Source organism: Mytilus edulis, chromosome 2, assembly GCF_963676685.1.
Source record: "Mytilus edulis chromosome 2, xbMytEdul2.2, whole genome shotgun sequence".
In the NCBI taxonomy this organism is placed as follows: Eukaryota; Metazoa; Mollusca; class Bivalvia; order Mytilida; family Mytilidae; genus Mytilus; species Mytilus edulis.
This window is the reverse complement of record NC_092345.1, coordinates 107,152,623-107,176,132: the sequence shown is the minus strand read 5'-3', so window position 1 is coordinate 107,176,132 and position 23,510 is coordinate 107,152,623. Positions and strand designations below refer to the sequence as shown.

Below are 23,510 nucleotides of genomic sequence, written 5' to 3'. Positions count from 1 at the left end.
CGGCTGTTGTCTGCTCTATGGTCGGGTTGTTGTCGCTTTGACACATTCCCCACTTCACTTGGAATACAACGAAACAACAGAAACACTGAAGTGCAACAAAAGCAAGCGAGAATGTAACATACGTAGAAACAAAACTATAAAATAACAACAGCCATTTTCCTGACTTGGCACAAGATATTTTAGGAAAAAACTAGAGGGTAGAACCTGGTTGGCAGGCTATGATCGTCATAGCCGTCTGTATGAAGCATCTGAGATGACTTCCAGTGAGAGGGTAGAACCTGGTTGACAGGCTATGATCTTCATAGCCGTCTGTATGAAGCATCTGAGATCAACTCCGGTTTATAGCCGTCTGTATGAAGCATCTGAGATCACCTCCGGTTTATTGCTTTCTTTAAGGTATTTTGTGGACTTTTCTTTTTTCTTTTCGTCGAATTATTTTTTTTGTCATGTCATTGTCTGTTTATATTTCAGTATGAGACTTGATGACACGTTTATATTTCAATATGAGACTTAATGACACGTTTATATTTCAATATGAGACTTGATGACACGTTTATATTTCAGTATGAGACTTGATGACACGTTTTTATTTCAATATGAGACTTGATGACACGTTTATATTTCAGTATGAGACTTGATGACACGTTTATATTTCAGTATGAGACTTGATGACACGTTTATATTTCAATATGAGACTTGATGACACGTTTATGTTTATATTTCAGTATGAGACTTGATGACACGTTTATATTTCAGTATGAGACTTGTTGATACGTTTATATTTCAGTATGAGACTTGATGACACGTTTATATTTCAGTATGAGACTTGATGACACGTTTATATTTCAGTATGAGACTTGATGACACGTTTATATTTCAATATGAGACTTGATGACACGTTTATATTTCAGTATGAGACTTGATGACACGTTTATATTTCAGTATGAGACTTGATGACACGTTTATATTTCAGCCTCTCTTCCATTTCACACAAATACAACTAAGTTCGTCTATGCAACTATCACCCGATATCTGAATCAACACCTTGTGGTTCCCAAGGGTTTTGTTTTTCAGCATAATTTGTACTTTTTTAATGAATCTACGACATTTTAACATCATTGATTAGTACTTAGCCATCTAACTTGTCTGAATAAACTTTTACATTAGATTGATGGAGAAAATTGCAAACAGATGGCATTAATTATAATCATAGAAAAAATAGAAACAAAACTAGAAAGAAGCTAAATCACAAAATACTGAACTACTAGATTTGACCAAAATAAGGTTAAAGTTCTTAATTCTAATGCTAAAAATATGTATATGTTTAGATTTTAGTAGTACGAAACTTATATAAACCATGCGAAGCGTTTGGGTAGAAAACATGTTTGTCTGACTTATTATTCGTTTGCGAATTATTTTGTTTACAAATCATCTACTTTTAGTACCTTTATCATGTTTGTTCGTTCAACACTTCCGGTTATAAATATTTTAATATGTGCATTTTCTATTGAACAGCGGTATCCTATGCTTGCCTTTATTTATAAGAGTTGAATGAGCGTTTTAATTAAAGTGTAAGATTATGACATATGTGCCCTTAAAGTTATTCGTTAAAGAACAAAACATGAAATTATTCATTGGTCGGATACTCACTGCGAACACCCACTGGAGTTTGTCTACCGAAAATACTTACTAGCAAATAAAGGTTTTAAACTTTTTTTAACAATAACAGTAAATACATAGCTACAGTGAAACATTTGACATATTGTTGAACTGTTTGCTTGTGACTCTCGCTGGAGATTTTCCTGTCACCGATTCCAGCATAATTGTTTACCGAACCGCAAGTATCTGTGGTGTTTCAATCATGTATATCGTTATTTATTTGTGACCCATACATTGCTGGTCCTTGTACCATAACGACAATAGTTACAGTAAGTGTCACTACAACAAATATGGAGAGTAAAACACGATCTACAATCTGCGCGATTTGTTGCCACTCCATTTTGATGACATCACGGCGATCTTGTTCCTCTTGACGTTTTTCGTTATTTTCTATAGTACAGCATACTTTTTGTAAAACATGACGCAGCTGATTCTCAAATTTGTTCATATCGGGAAAAGCTGGAATATGCTGAAAATTGTTCTGTAAATTACAAGGAATTTTACCATTGCCTCTATCTTGGTTCACACAATATTTAGACGAAGGGTGGATGTCGTCAGTATTACGATTGTCCTGGAAGTAAACACAAATTAAAAGATTACATATTTTCTTGAACATTAATGAACGACAAAATTACATTGATCGAGTGCAAATAATAGTTACCAAAGTGTGCACTTGAGATTTGGGATTAATGTCACTTTTTGCAACACGTAGAAGTCAAAACGTATCATTTTAGACAACAACAAAAACAAACTGCAAAGAAAAGAGAAAAAGTATGAACATGCATACACTTCAGATGTATGTATATAACCGTATATTACCACCGTCTCAGACATACCAAATAAACTCATCATAGATACCAGGATCAAAATCTTATATTTACACCAGACGCTCGTTTCGTCTAAAAAAAGACTCATCAGTGACGCTCAAATCAAAAAATGTTTAAAAGGCCAAATAGAATACAAAGTTGAAGAGGATACAAACATGCTTTGAATGAATTGGCAAATCGGTTGGTATGAATCTTCACTGCGAGGAGCACCAAGAAGTGCTGCATTGCAAGTTAGGTTAAAGAAGCATATGGTATATGTATGTTGATGATATTTAATAATCGTTATTTGGTTGAATATTGTTATATTGAAATATATAGAACTGACATTTTTTTACTTTTGTCTGATGCAGCGAGGTCGATACATATTGTAAGATTACCCTACAGAAAGGAGGAAGCAGCACAAAAAATCAAATAGAAAATGTCTTATTTATATGGGAATAACCCTAGTTGCTTATGATTAAATTTATGCAAAATTACCTATTATTATTTCAGAAACAGTTGAAGTTTAGAAGGAGTAAGTTAATATTGAAATACAGGCAGTTTCTTTTAGTTAGAGATGAGGTGCATGAACATTTAAAAAAAAATCAATTTGAGATGCATCTGATACATACTCTGTTTTTGTCGAGTAACAATTTTGTTCAATCAGAACAGCTGTTCATTTGGAGTATTCACAGATCCTTATAGTTCTGATTCAGATTTATTTTAATATAAATACTGAAATATATTACTTACTGCTTGCAGACGCTAAACTGCGAATAACAATGTTCTTTAGTAAAATATATAAAAAATCAATAACATTACGGAATATTTGACAAAATGTAGAGTTAATCTCCCTAGGTACGAAAGAATGGCCAAATGTTTCCAACATTTACCAAAAGTTTACAACATAAATTATATATTTTTTCTGATCTAGTGCTGAAGTCATAACAGTAAATGACAAACAATATTGTACATATATTATCAAGCAAGTAAGAGGTCATTATGTAAAGCTATGTCATTCATGAAAAACAATGTGTATTGAATCCATTTATTTTGGTTAGAAATTGAAGTATAATACTACTTAAACCAAATGTTATTTTACATTTGAGATTAATTAAGAAACTAGAATAACAGCATGGTGCCAAATATAATACGATATGAATGTTATTATGGTAGCGGTACAAATAGATGGCAACATTAAACCGTCTATATCGAGTATTGAATTAGTGGTGTATAGAGCGTTGACAAATTTGTATCAATAATTGCCGCATAACTTCAAAAGCTCATTTGCATGGAAGAAGGAAAGCAAATAAAAAAGCCTTTTTTTAATGTGTCTCTTAAATAAAAGTTTGATTCTTATAATATGTTAAAATAAGTATATGGGATAAGGAATGCATTACAATGAACTTTTAGTTAAGACAATGAGTAATCTCATACACATGTTTAACCCAGCCGCATTTTTGCGCCTGTCCCAAGTCAGGAGCCTCCGGCCTTTGTTAGTCTTGTATTATTTTTAATTTTAGTTTCATGTGTACAATTTGGAGTTTAGTATCACTGAACTAGTATATATATTTGTTTAGGGGCTAGCTGAAGGACGCCTCCGGGTGTGGGAATTTCTCGCTGCATTGAAGACCTGTTAGTGACCTTCTGCTGTTATCTTCTCTATGGTCGGGTTGTTGTCTCTTTAACACATTCCCCATTTCCATTCTCAATTTTAGTTCATGACCTTCGTGAATGTTGCAAACAGTCGTCTCCAATATAAAACATCGCTCTAATCTACTACGTCATTTTTGTCAATAAATATAAAAAAATATTCAAACATAAGCCCATACTGCATAGTAAGCTACAAAAGGCCCCGAAACACAAATGTAAAATACTAAATATGATCTGAGAGTACTTGTAATTACTGACAGCTAGTTCATAGACACTTGTAACTGATAAAAAAATCATGCATTTATGTCTTAATTATCAATCACTCTAACATCCAATGGATACTCTTTTTTACAATTTAGGAGAGGTAGATATTTCTTAATCATACATTTTTTATTTTTACATCACCTTTATTTTGTAAGTATAAATTCAATGGCAAATACTTAAAATTGAGAATGGAAATGGGGAATGTGTCAAAGAGACAACAACCCGACTATAGAGCAGACAACAGCGTATACATTTAGGGAACAAAGTAAACAATAAATCATAAAATATTATAATGAAATATATGATCTGCGCTTTTGACCAACATCTCGCGGTTTCATTAGATGAATAAAAACCAAAATTGACCACATGCAGCTACGACGTTTTTTTTAAGAACGATATGATAATAAAACGGATCCCATTACTTTTAAGTAACATTCGTTTGGGAATTTATCAATTATTCTAAGATTTGACTCTCTAAATCTTAAATGTACTAGAACTTCGCCAATACTTCAACATTTTGCATCTAATTGAATTTAAATAATAGGGACTATATGGGAATTATGAAAATATATTTTGTTAAATAAAAATGGTAATCGAACTGCCATAATTTTGCCAAACTGCGCAATAACGTAATAGTGTTTATATTCAAAGATAAAACACATTGTTTTACGTTTTATAAAATCAATGGTTTAGCTTCAATAAATGACCTTCAAACACGACTTTACAGGACGAAGTAACGATTTATATCTATACGGAAACTGACCGAACGTATAAAGCATATAATTAATTGTTATTATTGATTGTATAATGGTCATTTTCTTTCATAGACGTCATTCATAACCATTCTTTTTGGTTTGTTAAACTGACTGATCTTTTTATTTTTATATTGATGTTGAAAACATGAAACACTGAATGAGTTCTGTCAATTTTTAGTCTGTAAAATACATGATATATCATAAAATATGAATTGCTGGTATAAATCAATTGTAATATCCATGATAATAAAATTTGTATGTCTATGATTTTTTGTTTGCTTATATGTTAAAGAGACAATTCAATTCAATCGCGTAGTGGAATGAACTATTTGTGGATTCTTATAAATTCTATAGAACTTTTGGACTATTTTAAATCTCGATCTATTTTTAAATTAATTCTTACATAGTTTTGATTTTTTAACCCTGTATCCTAACATTGCCCATGTGAAATTTAAATATTGTTTGTATAAACATTGAAAACAAAAATATGTGACGTATACAATTTTCTGACAGTTCTTGTTCATTCGTTTTTGATGTGTTTTGTCATTTGACTTTACCATGATTAGGGAATTTCCAAATTGATTTTCCTCTGAGTTCAGTATTTTTGTGATTTTGCTTTTTATCCAATGACACACAAAAAAAAGAGAAAAAACATGTTCAACATGCAGCAACAATTTTTTTTTTATGAATTTATAAAGACCGTACATTAAGATACAATGCATTTAAACTAATTGATCTGTTAAAACTTGTTGAAGACAATTTAACACAACAGTAAAATCTTGACAATTATGAGAACACATGATCTTATACCCAGTCAATAATGTTAACTTATATTCATGCACCTCAACTTCCACCCTTATTTTGCCGAGTTAGATTGTTTTTAATCGAGCGTCACACGTGCGTCTTTTTAAGAGAAAACCCGAGTCTGGCCCAAAAATATGCTACGCCTGGTATATAATATGGTGTATGAATGTGCATATGGAATGTTGGTATATAAACCTGTTTTTATAATGAGAAAACCGAAGTAGTGGTTGTTGTTGTAAAGTTTAGTTTTCTACCGAACGCCAATGTCGTAAGATGGCGTTCCTTTAAGTTAGATGGAGTAGATGTCATTAACAATACATCATTTTTTTGTAGTATTTCAATATAAAGGTCGAACGTGAAATGAAATGAATGAATGATTATTATACTTGTAGTAGTTTCTTTTGTCTACTGTCAGCCTTGTATGTTCAGATGAAAGAAAATGTGACGTGTAAAGACCGATGGTTTAACTGTCAACAACTATCTTACCATTTGGTCTTTATCGCTGACCATTGTAAAAGGCAAATATCCTTTCTTTGTATCTTCTGATGGTATGTACTGAAATAGGAGTAAATCTTTTAATAAAGTAAATTAAATGAACTTTGTGTCAGTCAGCCTTATCGTTATTATTTCTTTTGGTTTTGCAAGTTACATGTTTGGAACTTTTTTGTAGAGGAAAGGAATTTTTCTTAAATATATTTGAAATTTGTTAAAACCATGTATACGTCTTTGTCCTTTGTTAAAGGTCCGACAGTTACCTAATAAATTCAATACATAAATTTCCTGTCATTTTTATTACTTTTAATATTTGTGCCATATGTTTTTAATCTTAACTTTATTACTATGTGTCGCAGTTCAACAGGCTAAAGGTTTACTTCATTAGAGTAATTGTCAATACAATAACCCATTTGTTGCAATGATTGCAAATTCATACTCACTATGCCTTAAGAATGTGTTATTTATCTTAAAATAAGTTCTGCATTCCTAAATCATTGCGTATAATAAATTATCTATTAAAAACTTCAACACATTTGTCTCTTTTGATTTTCGGTTGTACATGCTCTTCAACTTTGTATTTGATTTGACCTGTTATTCGAACCTCACTGATAAGTCTAAGATGTAGACAAAACGCGTGAACAAAATTATTAGCCTGGTATCAATGATGATTTTTACAACCATTGGGTTGATGCCACTGATCATGATGGTTTCGACCCCGAGGGTACCATCATCCCAGCATTCACTTTTGTGTGGACTTGACGGCGGTGTACTGTTCTGACATTAAATCAATTTTGTAGAATATATTGTCAACTGAAATTAACTTAGATTATATCTTTTACTTTAAACTTGTGATCTTTTATCTCACAAAAACTATGCGAGGATTAGACAACAGTGATCGTTCCGTGCCTACCACTCTTTTTAAATATTGCTTTATTATTGGTAATTTTGATATCCACGGAATATGTAACCTTCAACAGTTGAAGTTTCGAAATAAAAACACTGAATCAATATAAGACAATTAAAAAAGAAAATAGAGCGATATAGTTATTATAAAGCAATACAAAACATTGAACGACAAAACTGTAAAATTAAGTAGAATAAAAAACAAAAGAAGTTTTTATTCAGGTTTGAACGCGGTTTTGTGATGTGTTGAACCAAACCGTTTTACGATTTCATATATCACACCATAGTTATAAAATCTTAGCTGGTAATATATCTCTTCAACTGATTCGGTTCTTAAACATTCGGCTTTTAGCGTTCCTGTTAATGGGAAATCAAGAAAAGTGCTTCGGACGCATTAAATTTATAACGTGTTTTTTCTTCATTTTTTTAATATCTGAAAAGCAATGACACTTGTCACATTTTAAGAATAAGGACTTTCGATTTTATTTCCATCGTAGCAAATGTTTATTCATGTTTTAGGTTTATACTATATGATATAAAACTTTTTTCTTTGTTTGATCATAAGTGGTCCGAATAAACATCACGTCAACATTAAACAAACTAAATCAAATAAAGTTTAATATACCGAAACCTACGTCAAACATTTTACTTATTGAACTACTCCTATGACGGTAAAAAGTAAAAAAAAAGACCCCCTTTATATGAAAATGAAATATATAGTTATTTTTGTTATCAAACAATTCAAGTTTGTCATGAATTATAACTCATTGTACCATCAATTTTACAGGATTATAACTCATTGTACCATCAATTTTACGATCGACATTATCAAACAATTCAATAAACAATGAAAAATTACATATAAAAAACATGAAAAACTAAAGCAAATTTATTATTCACGTTGAAAAAAATAATTGTAATTGAATATTAGCTATTTTCTTAAAGGGGCACTAGCTATCAAATTCATTGTAACCGATTTGACTCAAATTCTCATATTTGGTTTATAACAATGTAAAACATTTATCCAAACTATCAAAAGTCTAAAATAAACAGTTTACAGAGCATGGGGTAGATTATATATAGGTTCGTTTCGTGTGTATTTTAGTCCAGACGCCATCTAATTAACTATCGATTTGACCTCAGATGACCATATAAGCGATGTAAACAAAAAAAAAGATACGAATAGATTAAACCAACACGTGCAATTGTATTTTTATAGGTCTGTTTGATTTTATTTTATAGATTAAAAATAGATGTTTCTCATTCTTTTTAACCATATAAGAATGATTTTATGTGCATCGAATTAGTAATCAAATGGTTTACCGTAGTTTCACTTTCATTGTTGACATTCTTTTTCTTTAAATAACCTGTACACGTACAATGCATGCGTTGTCAATCTCTAGCTAGGGGTTAACTTGAAGTTCACATGAATACCGGTTAGAATGATGATGACGTTTTCACTTGCAAGTGAATCAGTCAAAAATTATGTTTAATCGCTTATTTCAACAAAATTAAAGGAAATTGATTGCTAAAAGCAAATTATTATTTCATTATTCCAATTTGATTAATGATTGATCTAAAAAAAATCATACTTTATTTTTATATATATATCGTAGCTAGTGCCCCTTTTTAAACTTGGTTATACAAAATGTCTAACAGCTATAATTAAAAATGTAATCGTAAAATAGACGTTCCTTTTTTACCAGATAAGGTTACGCTAGAGAGTGCACGGGAAGATGTGGACAATTTAACATCGGTACATAATTGTATACGAAAAAAGTAAAATCCCAAAAATTCCGAACTCCGAGGAAAATTCTTAACGGAATGTCTCTTATTAAATGGTAAAATCAAAAGCTGAAACACATCAAACAAATGGATAACAACTCCCATATTCTTGACTTGGTAGTGAAATTTTCTTATCCAATACTTCTCATAAATTTTCTGATAATTATTTGGCACACTTTGTTTTAGAATATTCAGTTTTACGTGATCTTTTCAACTTGGTATTTGATTTGGTCGTCAAATTGTTTTGTTCGATTGTCGCTGCTGAGTCTTATGTATACTAAATGCATCTTGTGTACAAAATTATACGCCCGGTATCTTTGATAAACTATATTTTGTAAATGTAACAAAAGCAAAATTAAGTTTCACTACCAAAATACATGGAGAACGAAGTGAAAAGTAATATCACAAAAATACTGTCCATAATCAAATGGCAAATCCAAAAGCTCAAACACATCAAACGAATGATAACAACTGGCATATTTCTGACTTGGTACAGGCATTTTCCTAAGTAGAAAATGATGGAATACACCTGGTCTTAAAGCTAGATAAACCTCTCACTTGTATGACAGTCGCATCAAATTCAATTATATTGAAAACGATGGTAAGATGGTTATTTTACGTTTGGTAATCTAGGTGGTATATGCACTTTTTCGCAAGAATTTATCAAGCAATGAATAGTCACATGAAAAGACAGGTCACTAAATCTATATCCTGACAACTTACCACTCGAGAAGGACTATAGTCTGCATGTTCTAGCCGAATACATAAAATTTTGGCGAAGAAATTGTGACAAAGTCTCTTAATGAGTTGAGGAACCTGTCTGCCTTTATGACCCTTATGGTGAATATTCAAAGTAAACACAGTCATTCCGGTTGCCGTCGAAACAATACTTATTGTTATACCATAGTATATACCTGTAAATAAACGAATATAGTGACCAGCATTCACTAGATATAGATGCTTATCAAACAATTAAAGGTACTGTCATAAATTCCTATGTATTCGTTGTTATTCTGTGGTTAACATATTATATTATATTTTTACTAGTATGTACGTCTTTGTTCTGAGTGTTCTTGCATTTAGTTGTTCTGGTTTCTTGTCATGAAATGCTGTCATATTTAACATTGCCATAAAGCACGAGGCTTGGCTAGCCATTAAACCAGGGTCAATCCACCAATTTTTCTTAACATGTCCTGTACGAAGTCAGGAATATGTATGTTGTATTGTCGTTTGGTTTTTGTGGCACTTCAGTGTTTCTGTTGTTTCGCTGTTTTTCTCTTATAGTTGATGTGTCGATTTAGTTTGTTTTTCTCTCAATCGATTTATGGCTTTTGAGCAGCGGCATACTACTGTTGCCTTTATTCATTTCAATTACATTTGAATGTATTATAGACGTAATTGAAATGTATCAAGACATTCCAGACGCCTTCATAATGATGCATGCTGACTGACCGTTATGGAATGTTTGTATAAATGATGACTATGGTTATGTTGTATTTTGTGTACTATTGATTGTCGGGTTGGTGTTTTTTGTTGGCGATTGCGTTGTCAGTTTTTTTTCGATTGATGAGTTTGACTGTTCCTGTGGTATCTTTCGCCTTTTTATTTATACTCATGGCGTAATCAGTTAATTTTCAACTTCATTGGTTTGAGTTCCCGTATTGGTATCTTTCGCCTATCATTTACAAGGGTGTGCTACCCATTATAAACTTAAAAGTGCAATGTGCAAGACAACATATGACATCTTAAATGATAATTCAGATAACAAGAACTTACCTATTAGGGGTAATACGTTAGATGTTGGTGGCATATTTTCAGCTACAAGCATCATAAAAACTGTCATAGAAAGTAATGTTGTTATTCCCATTGTCACCTTTTCTCCCGAATCGGACGGAATATAAAAACCGAGCAATGCCACCAATGTTATCAGAATACATGGCATTATCATGTTAAAGATATAAAACAATGGTCGACGTCGAATGTAAATATAAAAGGTGATATCAGGATAAGGTTCAGCACAGCAGGAATAATACATAACATTTCTTTCTACGTACAACTTCTGAAGGCTCCATTCACTATTTTTGATATAATTTGAGATATCCCCCTCCGTTGTTGTCAGTGATAAGTTCACCTGGAAACCGTCATAAGTCCATGAAGCAAAGGTCATTGAACAGTTTTGTTCATCGAATGGGAAATATCGCACATTTATTGAACAAGTGCTTTTGAAAATAACCATAGAAAGCCATGTAACATTTCCATCGGAGGCAACGATCATATTTGAGCTGAGAGAGGAATAGTACGTAGAAATGTCTGCACTGAAAAGCAATAAGTCATCAATCATAGTTAGGTTTTATAATCATAGTTAGCTGTACTAGTATGCATATTTTTAAGGGGCCAGCCGAAGGACGCCTACGGGTGCGGGAGTTTCTCGCTACATTGAAGACCCATTGGTGGCCTTCGGCTGTTGCCGCTTTGACACATTCCCTATTTCCTTTCTCAATTTTATTAGGTTTTATAATCGTAGTTTTCTCGTTTTTTTTTATAGAGATTAGACCGTTGGTAACACGTGTTGTGTATTATAATATACTTTTATTACAAACTTTAATGTAACAATTTGTTTTTAAAATACTTTTGTTTATAGATAATAAATAATAGATGTAGGTTGCTCTGTATTGTTACATATTTGAATTTATTTCTTATTTGATATTTCATAAAGAAATAATTGATCATCTGAGATAACCCTTATTGTTTTTGGCGTTTTGTGGACTTTTATTTGTATTTTCGTTGTTTTTACGTCAGTTTTAGTTTGTTACCCCGATTTTGTTTTTTGTCCATGGATTTATGAGTTTGAACAGCGGTATACTACTGTTGCCTTTATTTAGTCCGACTTTTTCTTCATATGAGTTTGATAATCGCTTTTAATCTTCCTTTTTTAATTCTAAAAACTCACTTATTATATAAGAAAATATCTGGTTTCCAGACGAGATCATGTGGCAGGCGTATAACTTCTATACCTCCATATTTCTTTGGATCCCATGACAATCCATTGTCCTTCCACATCTGTAAAGGTAAAATTTTATCTTTATTTACCATTGAAAAAGAAAGGAAAACCATGAAGTGGCTTGTTTTTAAGTTTGAAATTACCAGTTCTAAAATACTAAGTAGATTCTCGATGTCGAATGATTCAGTACGTGAACTGTTTTATTTTTTTAAACATTCATTTGATTACATTCTGATTAACATTTTAATTTACATATCCTTTAATGTATTTATTGTTTAAAGACAGATACGAGACGACCGTTACTTGTACTACTTTCAATCTAATAGCAATCACACCTTAACTTCTTTTTATCCTTTAGTTATGTTGTCTAATTGTATAAGTGCGATTTATCTTCGGTTAATAAAGACAAAAGTATTATTCCGCAATAGTCATAATGTAAGCAAAAATAAATGTAAACTACAGTAGCATCTAGTGTAAACGGAAATGTCAGTAATATCATGGTTATTTTCTTTTCGTGAGCTTTCATTTTGCGATGTTTTCTAAGAGACTTTCTTTCCGTTTTGAATTTCCCTTGGAGTTTGTTATATTTTTGTTATTTTACTTTTAAGTATATAACCTCTGCCAATGATATAAATTGTTCATATAGGTTAATTCTGGACAGAACGGAAACTTTATTTCTTATTTATTTTCAACCTTTCAATATAACTTAATAAGAAACAACTGCCATACAAGTCTGATGTTTAGCTAGCAATAAAACCAGGTGTAAACCACAATTTTCCTCGAAAATTGACTGTTCCAACAATTTAGGAATACAGTTGTTTTTAATTCCTTTTGTTGGTTGGTATAGTCATTCGTTTGGTCTTGTTATCTTTATGAACTTCCTATATTTAGAAATAACTTGGAATTCGGTATATTGTAAAAGTTCTTTGCACATAAATTATGAAATTACAGTAGATGAAGGATCTGAAATTCCATTTAACACATATCCACATTTTATGAACTTTTATTTGAATAGCTAATCTGTATTTGGAATAATGTTTTGGTTAAAAAAAAATTAATGGACATAGTTAGAAAATACAAGCTTTCCTGTCCGTAATATGTAATAAGTAATATGACGGCTGTTATCAAAGAAATCATTTCTATGTATTTATTTTTTGTAGTATGCAATTCAGTGTTTCAGTTGTTTCATTGTTTCCCTCTTAAAGCTGATATCTTTCCCGCGATTTTGGTTTGTGACTCGGATTTTTCCCCGCTTATTAGATTTTTATACTACTATTGCCTTTATCTCGTAAGACATGTTTGAAAATAGGTAAAACTGATATACGAACAAAGATTAATAACAGCCAACAAAAATATACAATATTGGAAATTTATAATCAGCTTAGAAAAGGTTTTTAAAGCGTAGTTCCACTTACTTGATTGAGCCAGCAATTTGTTGTTAATATCTGGTTCTTTTCATCCTAATATAAATTATATATAAATATTGTTTTAATAAGTGTAAAAGGGTAATTCATGTGGCAGGTATAAGTCTGATTGATATAGATATAAATGAACATGTAACTTGAAAAAAAGACTGTTCTTTAAGGTTAAAACATATTATTTTTTCAGGCTGATTTGATTATTTATGTGTGATTCGGCCTAGAAAAAACGTAACGATCAAGAAGTACCATATACAATTCTCTGTACTATAGAAAAATTGACTTTCACAAATGTGTTCGAAAACATTCATTTAAAACTAACAGAACGCTTCTGGTTTTGTTGTTTGTCTTTATTGACTTTGCAATGGAGTTAAGTTATGTTGTAATACTTTGTTGTTCACTGTTGTTTGTCTTTATTGACTTTGCAATGGAGTTAAGTTATGTTGTAATACTTTGTTGTTCACTGTTGTTTGTCTTTATTGACTTTGCAATGGAGTTAAGTTATGTTGTAATACTTTGTTGTTCACTGTTGTTTGTCTTTATTGACTTTGCAATGGAGTTAAGTTATGTTGTAATACTTTGTTGTTCACTGTTGTTTGTCTTTATTGACTTTGCAATGGAGTTAAGTTATGTTGTAATACTTTGTTGTTCACTGTTGTTTGTCTTTATTGACTTTGCAATGGAGTTAAGTTATGTTGTAATACTTTGTTGTTCACTGTTGTTTGTCTTTATTGACTTTGCAATGGAGTTAAGTTATGTTGTAATACTTTGTTGTTCACTGTTGTTTGTCTTTATTGACTTTGCAATGGAGTTAAGTTATGTTGTAATACTTTGTTGTTCACTGTTGTTTGTCTTTATTGACTTTGCAATGGAGTTAAGTTATGTTGTAATACTTTGTTGTTCACTGTTGTTTGTCTTTATTGACTTTGCAATGGAGTTAAGTTATGTTGTAATACTTTGTTGTTCACTGTTGTTTGTCTTTATTGACTTTGCAATGGAGTTAAGTTATGTTGTAATACTTTGTTGTTCACTGTTGTTTGTCTTTATTGACTTTGTAATGGAGTTAAGTTATGTTGTAATACTTTGTTGTTCACTGTTGTTTGTCTTTATTGACTTTGTAATGGAGTTAAGTTATGTTGTAATACTTTGTTGTTCACTGTTATTTGTCTATTGGTCTGTATTTTGTTTTTGTCATTGAATAGGATAAAAACACTGTTTGAATTTCCAGGACTGTTTGGTTTTAATACGATGATTACTTAAAATTGCAGAATATTTGAAGTAAATAATATTTAAGTATATCAACAGTAACAAAGGAAAAATGAAAGACATATATTTAACAGATTTTTCTAGGTTTTTATATACGAATGCCTAACATAAGTCAAAGGACATTTACATCTACAAAAAGACCATTCATATGCTGAATATATTTGGAGAATGCTCACGTGGGTTTTCGTGTGTAATATAATACACTATTTCAATACATCTAATTCTTATAACAATTATCACACATTACATTGCATTACCACATCTATTATCTGTGACAAAGCTAAACCAAATGTTACATTTAACGATTGGGATGCATTCTTAGATGGACGGAGTCTTTTATCATAGGTTCTCATCAAATCTCGCACGAGACGATGTTCATTTTCGTCTGCTGCTGTCAGTAAAACTACAAAATACAGGGTAAGCGATTATTTAAAAAAAAAATACAAAAAAAAGTTACCTTTTATCAATCATTCAAATCAATACAGATCTATATGTGAACTATATTTTGCTATGAACGGTAACATTTTTAAGAAAGGAAGACAATAAATTCATGATGGGACCACAAAATTTGTATTGCGTCGATTTCAGTCACGGAGGAGTTTTTGCATGTCCATAGCGCACCTTATAAATGATATGCAAGCACTGACATATTGTATCAACTGGTAAATATAAACATTTATAGGCTGGTGCTGCTGTAATGCTACCGACCATGCGTGTACTTTATAGCCAGTCGCGGTCGTTAAAAGAAACCCATAAATAAAGGCAACAGTGAGATACCGCTGTTCAAAATCATAATTTCGATTGAGAGAAAAACAAATCCGGGTCACAAACCAAAACCGAGGGAAACATATCAACTATAAGAGGAAAATAATACAACGAAACAACAAAACACGGAAGTGTAACAAAAAACAAACAATAATGAAACATACATAGAAACGAAGTAGTAGGTTACAACAGCCATATTACTGACTTGGAACAGGACATTTTATGAAAAAATGGTGAGATGAATCTGATTTTGTGGCTACCCAAACCTCCACACTTTATGGCAATGTTAAATATACCGCTAAATGACAACATTACATGACGACAGAAACAGAAAAATACATAAATAAATAATATAATAGTATATGTCGACATGTTAACCACAGAATAACAACGAATAACTAAAAATTAATGTAGGACAGTACACAAAATTACGAACTGTGTGTATGTAAGTAAGTAAGCTGCAATACTTCAAAGAAATGAAAGGTTCCTAATTTGACAGATGAAATTCTCTTTTCAGCCGTAAAGTTTGGTTCTCAACTGACCATCATTGTCAATTTCATAGATGAAAATCAAATTATTGAATGCTAAAAGAGGGACGAAAGATATCACCGGGACAGTCAAACTATGGCTAAAAATGAAAAAGACAAACAAACTGTATCCTGAATTTCACGTTCAATGGGATACTTTTAATAAAGTCACAAACAATATTCAGTTGCTCTTTTGTAGTATGAAAATTTATTTCAACGGGGATCAGGATATGTTTGCACCCAGCAATTGTAAATTTCAATCATCACGTTTGTAATATAGATTCTAGTTCAAAGTCGTTCATCAGTGTCAATGTCAGACATAAGATCAATCAACATATAAAGCAGACCATATCGTTTCTGTTATTTCCTTACTCGTTGGTTCACTGGGAGATGCAAACACGCACTGGCACTGGGTTATTAAATGAAGGAGACCATCAATATATCCTAAAATTTACAATCTAAACAGATTTGTGTTTCTTTTGAAAGGTTCTGTACAAATTACCCTGCATGCGAGTATATAAACCAGTCTGCGAGTAAAGATATACAATAACTAGCCAGTTGAATACCGAATGTCTTTATAAAAATTGACACCACTGATGTTAACAAATGAAACCATAAAAGATACCAAAGTTTTCGATCAACATCAATGAATATATTTTTTGCGATTATACGTTGGCGATTCCCTTCAAAATGTGATAAAAAAAATGAGTGCAGATGCATTGGTTCAAATATTTCCTTAACATTATAATCACCTGAAACTCGATTCATATGACTTATGTTAGACTATGAAGACCTTACAAAAAAGTTTCAAAACAAAACACCGCAACAGGCTAACCAAAACACATTAAACAAAACAAGATCTTTTCTGTCGGACTATAATAGAGTTAAGTGGTGACTAAGAAGGCCAAATGAATTTATTTACTCGTTATTTGGTATTGAAAATGAAATTAAATATCGTTTTCTATCTCACGCAAAGAAAACAACTTATCTATCCGCTTAGTCTGACGTATCACATCAAACGTCCAATCAAGTGAGACTTCGGCAATTAGCAGGCTACTGTAAAAATTAGATAACCATTTTAGACAAGTGTTTCCAAGAAATTGATCACCAGTAAACAGTTAGAAGCCACAAGCGGTCATAGTTAAATGGAAGGGATCAAATTCCGTGTGTGGTAGTCAACATTCAAATGACTTTAAGGTTGATTAATGAGAATTGAAATAGGGAATATATCTCTTAGCGGAAGCTTTATCCACAAATTATACTTCTATATCTATCAAGAAATACAAACGAGATTATTAGGCTTACGGTAATATTCTTTCTATCATTAACGTTTGTTAGTTCGCCAATAATGGATTCTATAAATGTGCAGAATACCTAATATCGGTTGTTTACTTTCTTTTATTGCACCGAATCATGTTTCATTCTCATAAATTCATTTTATATTCTTATTTTAGACAATCTTGATTCAAACTTTCCCGTTAAAATTGAAAGTTTAGTTACAGATGTACATGCAAATTCATGAAAGACTGTATGACATTGAGTGGTTAGAGTGCATGTGAACGTTGAAGCTAGTTTCGTTTCTCCTTCTCGTTGCTTCGGTTTACTTAATACAAATATTTAATACTCATTTGCTTCGTTTGTCTCACCATTATAATACTATAGTTAGAGAATACGGTAAGTTATCGATATTCAAATGTCGTAGAAAATCATTTTACATTTTACAAAATAAAAATAAAAACAAAAGATCAGGTTATCCCATAAATAGCCATGCCGATTGAGGTCAGAGGTGTCTAAAATACAATCGTCCTATACCAAGTTATGTATGCGTCTCCTGTCGTGTGAATTAACACTATGCCACACAACAGTTTCCTTTCATTTGTTTTTTTTACCTGGTGTCATCGTAACAAAATGTTTCCATGGAAAATTGTAGAAAACGCTTAATAGGTGTCCTTGATCAATTGGTGTATGCATTATCACATAAACACACTTGGGATAGTATTAATATGTTCTATTTAGTTTATGTATTATTAAATTACATGTTTTGTATACAGATTAACTTTGCCGGGCAATTTTTTCCATTTTTGAGCCGAATACAAATACATAATTTTAATTTTAAGATTATCAATTTCCCACACATTAGAAGCACTATACTAACTACGCCTGGATATGAAATATACATTTGCCTAACTCATTCGGTATCCAAGAGCTTGCTCGGAATTTAAAAAAAAAAAGTCATCAGTGTCTTATCAAAATGTTGACGAACCAGGGTTAAATCAAATAACGTCTCTTATTTTTGACATAAGTAAATTGACATTGCGATAAGACGTGTCACGGTACTTGTCTATCCCAAATTCATGTATTTGGTTTTGATGTTATATATGTTATTTTCGTGGGATTTTGTCTGATGCTTGGTCCGTTTCTGTGTGTGATAGTTACATTGTGGTGTAGTGTCGTTGTTCTCCTCTTGTATTTATGCGTTTCCGTCAGTTTTGGTTTGTTGCCCCGATTTTGTTTTTTGTCCATGGATTTATGAGTTTGAACAGCGGTATACTACTGTTGCCTTTATTTGTCCTTTACAAAAAAAAACTAGACCATTTTTATGAATGTTCCTTATCAACTTCACAAAAATAATATTCTAGGTAAGGACATTGTTTATCATCTTTAAAGTTACATGTTAAAGTGTTCGTTTTTTTTTTTATTTTGTGATTTTAAAATATTACCTATACTGTATATTCCATTTTTGGTAATATACATTTGACGTGGTTGGGTGAATATATATTCTTTTATTGTATCATTGTGCTATGGAAAAGTTTTGTATTCTTGTATTTCATTTTTGCTTATATGCTTTGCCTATTTGCCATTTCTTTTCTTTGATGTGATATTTACATGTTTTTATAAGATTATAATACAATATAGACTGCTTTAACCCTACTTTTGACATTTTCACTTTTTATGTCTGTTTGTTTTCATCACAAATTGTTGTCAATATAATGTTATGCGACGGTCATATAAGATGAGGTTTAGCTAGCTATAAACCCAGGTTTAATTCACAATTTTCCTCATAAGGAGATGACTGTACAAAGTCAGGAACATGAGAGGTGTTATCGATTCGTTTGATGTGTTTCGTTTTGATTTAGCCTTTTGATTAGAGACATTCTGTTTTGACTTTTCCTTTCAGTTCGGTATTTTGGTTATTTTACTTTTTTAAGAATATATAGAATTTCCCAACTGAGTTCAGTATTTTGGTTATTTTACTTTTTTAAGAATATATAGAATTTCCCAACTGAGTTCAGTATTTTGGTTAATTTACTTTTTTAAGAATATATAGAATTTCACAACTGAGTTCAGTATTTTGGTTATTTTACTTTTTTAAGAATATATAGAATTTCCCAACTGAGTTCAGTATTTTGGTTATTCTACTTTTTTAAGAATATATAGAATTTCCCAACTGAGTTCAGTATTATGTTATTTTACTTTATACATTCTCCAAATATTAACCAAGGAGAAAGTCAAACATGTTCATGTATTCAGATAATCCTACAAAGATGTATTTATTCTACGATATTGAGCATTTTAAAAATATTTCATGCAGCTTCCCATGTGGGTGTTGCAAACACCATATTACGAAATGACATTTGCACAGATGAAACGTGACAACCTTCCGTTGATATCATATTATCCGTACTACTCAAAGTATTGTCCTTTATATGGAAAACGAAGTCTTTTAAGTACTTCTTTGTTGCATGCTTTGATTTGCATATTATAAACAGCGTGATCAATTAATAAGACATCAAATTTAATTTAAAAGCAACAGTTGCTTATTTCTATGGAAATCCTTAACAACGTGTTCTTTAGAAATAATTAAGTCAGCGGCGATAATTCTATTTAATTGTATCTAAGTGTCCAATATTTGTTTTGTGATTTACTATCATAAACAAGAATTACTCATGATTGGGTATCAAAATCAGTTTAAAAGGACTAAGAGATACTAAGATTTTCTGAAATATTATGCTATTTTGCAATATAAATGTAGATCTTAACTCACGCACGAGTCTGCAACTATTTTGATTATAACAACGTTGAATGTTTATGAAGCAAATGGTTTGTTCTTAAATTATTCATTAAGGATTTTACAGGAATAATTATATTTCGAACTGGTACGACCATATGAATAAACACGCTTCATAAATTCATTAATCATACATGAAAACGGCTAAAAACATGTCTTTTAGTTTAAATTTTAAGATGACCGAGTATTCTTTAATCCACTATGTTATATTCAATATTCTGGCAACCTCTTCCATGCGACAGGAACAGGTCACTGGTTCATCTTCCTTGTTTTTGTTGGATCTGTGCTGATTTGTCGGTGTTGTATTGTTTTGGTTGGGTTTAAGCTGCTATATCGGTGTTTTATTATTTTGGTTCGGTCTGTGCTGTTCTATAATTTTCATATTGCTTTGTTTCGGTCTGTTCTGCTCTATCAGTGATATACTGTTTTGATTCGGTCTGTGCTGCTCTATCAATGTTTTATTGTTTTGATTCGGTCTGTGCTGCTCTATCAATGTTTTATTGTTTTGATTCGGTCTGTGCTGCTCTATCAATGTTTTATTGTTTTGATTCGGTCTGTGCTGCTCTATCAAAGTTTTATTGTTTTGACTCAGTCTGTGCTGCTCTATCAATGTTTTATTGTTTTGATTCGGTCTGTGCTGCTCTATCAATGTTTTATTGTTTTGATTCGGTCTGTTCTGCTCTATCAATGTTTTATTGTTTTGATTCGGTCTGTGCTGCTCTATCAATGTTTTATTGTTTTGATTCGGTCTGTGCTGCTCTATCAAAGTTTTATTGTTTTGACTCCATCTGTGCTGCTCTATCAATGTTTTATTGTTTTGATTCGGTCTGTGCTGCTCTATCAATGTTTTATTGCTTTGATTCGGTCTGTGCTGCTCTATCAATGTTTTATTGTTTTGATTCGGTCTGTGCTGCTCTATCAATGTTTTATTGTTTTGATTCGGTCTGTGCTGCTCTATCAATGTTTTATTGTTTTGATTCGGTCTGTTCTGCTCTATCAATGTTTTATTGTTTTGACTCGGTCTGTGCTGCTCTATCAATGTTTTATTGTTTTGACTCGGTCTGTGCTGCTCTATCAATGTTTTATTGTTTTGATTCGGTCTGTGCTGCTCTTTCAATGTTTTATTGTTTTGACTCGGTTTGTGCTGCTCTATCAATGTTTTATTGTTTTGATTCGGTCTGTGCTGCTCTATCAATGTTTTATTGTTTTGATTCGGTCTGTGCTGCTCTATCAATGTTTTATTGTTTTGACTCGGTCTGTGCTGCTCTATCAATGTTTTATTGTTTTGATTCAGTCTGTGCTGCTCTATCAATGTTTTATTGTTTTGACTAGGTCTGTGCTGCTCTATCAATGTTTTATTGTTTTGATTCGGTCTGTGCTGCTCTATCAAAGTTTTATTGTTTTGACTCCATCTGTGCTGCTCTATCAATGTTTTATTGTTTTGATTCGGTCTGTGCTGCTCTATCAATGTTTTATTGCTTTGATTCGGTCTGTGCTGCTCTATCAATGTTTTATTGTTTTGATTCGGTCTGTGCTGCTCTATCAATGTTTTATTGTTTTGATTCGGTCTGTGCTGCTCTATCAATGTTTTATTGTTTTGATTCGGTCTGTGCTGCTCTATCAATGTTTTATTGTTTTGATTCGGTCTGTGCTGCTCTATCAATGTTTTATTGTTTTGATTCGGTCTGTGCTGCTCTATCAATGTTTTATTGTTTTGATTCGGTCTGTGCTGCTCTATCAATGTTTTATTGTTTTGATTCGGTCTGTGCTGCTCTATCAATGTTTTATTGTTTTGATTCGGTCTGTGCTGCTCTATCAATGTTTTATTGTTTTGATTCGGTTTGTGCTGCTCTATCAATGTTTTATTGTTTTGATTCGGTCTGTGCTGCTCTATCAATGTTTTATTGTTTTGTTTCGGTCTGTGCTGTTCTATCAATGTTTTATTGTTTTGACTCGGTCTGTGCTGCTCTACCAATGTTTTATTGTTTTGATTCGGTCTGTGATGCTCTATCAATGTTTTATTGTTTTGTTTCGGTCTGTGCTGTTCTATCAATGTTTTATTGTTTTGACTCGGTCTGTGCTGCTCTACCAATGTTTTATTGTTTTGATTCGGTCTGTGCTGCTCTATCAATGTTTTATTGTTTTGATTCGGTCTGTGCTGCTCTACCAATGTTTTATTGTTTTGACTCGGTTTGTGCTGCTCTATCAATGTTTTATTGTTTTGACTCGGTCTGTTCTGCTCTATCAATGTTTTATTGTTTTGTTTCGGTCTGTGCTGCTCTATCAATGTTTTATTGTTTTGATTCGGTCTGTGCTGCTCTATCAATGTTTTATTGTTTTGACTCGGTTTGTGCTGCTCTATCAATGTTTTATTGTTTTGATTCGGTCTGTGCTGCTCTATCAATGTTTTATTGTTTTGATTCGGTCTGTGCTGCTCTATCAATGTTTTATTGTTTTGATTCGGTCTGTGCTGCTCTATCAATGTTTTATTGTTTTGATTCGGTCTGTGCTGCTCTATCAATGTTTTATTGTTTTGATTCGGTCTGTGCTGCTCTATCAATGTTTTATTGTTTTGATTCGGTCTGTGCTGCACTATCAATGTTTTATTGTTTTGATTCGGTTTGTGCTGCTCTATCAATGTTTTATTGTTTTGACTCCATCTGTGCTGCTCTATCAATGTTTTATTGTTTTGATTCGGTCTGTGCTGCTCTATCAATGTTTTATTGTTTTGACTCCATCTGTGCTGCTCTATCAATGTTTTATTGTTTTGATTCGGTCTGTGCTGCTCTATCAATGTTTTATTGTTTTGATTCGGTCTGTGCTGCTCTATCAATGTTTTATTGTTTTGATTCGGTTTGTGCTGCTCTATCAATGTTTTATTGTTTTGATTCGGTCTGTGCTGCTCTATCAATGTTTTATTGTTTTGACTCGGTCTGTGCTGCTCTATCAATGTTTTATTGTTTTGACTCCATCTGTGCTGCTCTTTCAATGTTTTATTGTTTTGATTCGGTCTGTGCTGCTCTATCAATGTTTTATTGTTTTGATTCGGTCTGTGCTGCTCTATCAATGTTTTATTGTTTTGACTCGGTTTGTGCTGCTCTATCAATGTTTTATTGTTTTGATTCGGTCTGTGCTGCTCTATCAATGTTTTATTGTTTTGACTCCATCTGTGCTGCTCTATCAATGTTTTATTGTTTTGATTCGGTCTGTGCTGCTCTTTCAATGTTTTATTGTTTTGATTCGGTTTGTGCTGCTCTATCAATGTTTTATTGTTTTGATTCGGTCTGTGCTGCTCTATTAATGTTTTATTGTTTTGATTCGGTCTGTGCTGCTCTATCAA

General features: G+C 31.9%; 1 protein-coding gene across 1 annotated transcript; it reads right to left on the bottom strand.

Moving 5' to 3' along the window:
* Nucleotides 1-1,697: 1,697 nt before the first annotated feature.
* On the bottom strand, nucleotides 1,698-15,520 carry LOC139511160 (neuronal acetylcholine receptor subunit alpha-10-like). Its single transcript, XM_071297733.1, has 8 exons — nucleotides 15,457-15,520; nucleotides 15,067-15,212; nucleotides 13,541-13,585; nucleotides 12,075-12,184; nucleotides 10,901-11,439; nucleotides 9,848-10,038; nucleotides 6,428-6,496; nucleotides 1,698-2,230 (listed from the first exon to the last, which is right to left on the bottom strand). The coding sequence occupies exons 1-8, from the start codon at nucleotides 15,518-15,520 to the stop codon at nucleotides 1,856-1,858; spliced, it is 1,539 nt and encodes a 512-aa protein (XP_071153834.1). The 3' UTR covers nucleotides 1,698-1,855.
* Nucleotides 15,521-23,510: the final 7,990 nt, after the last annotated feature.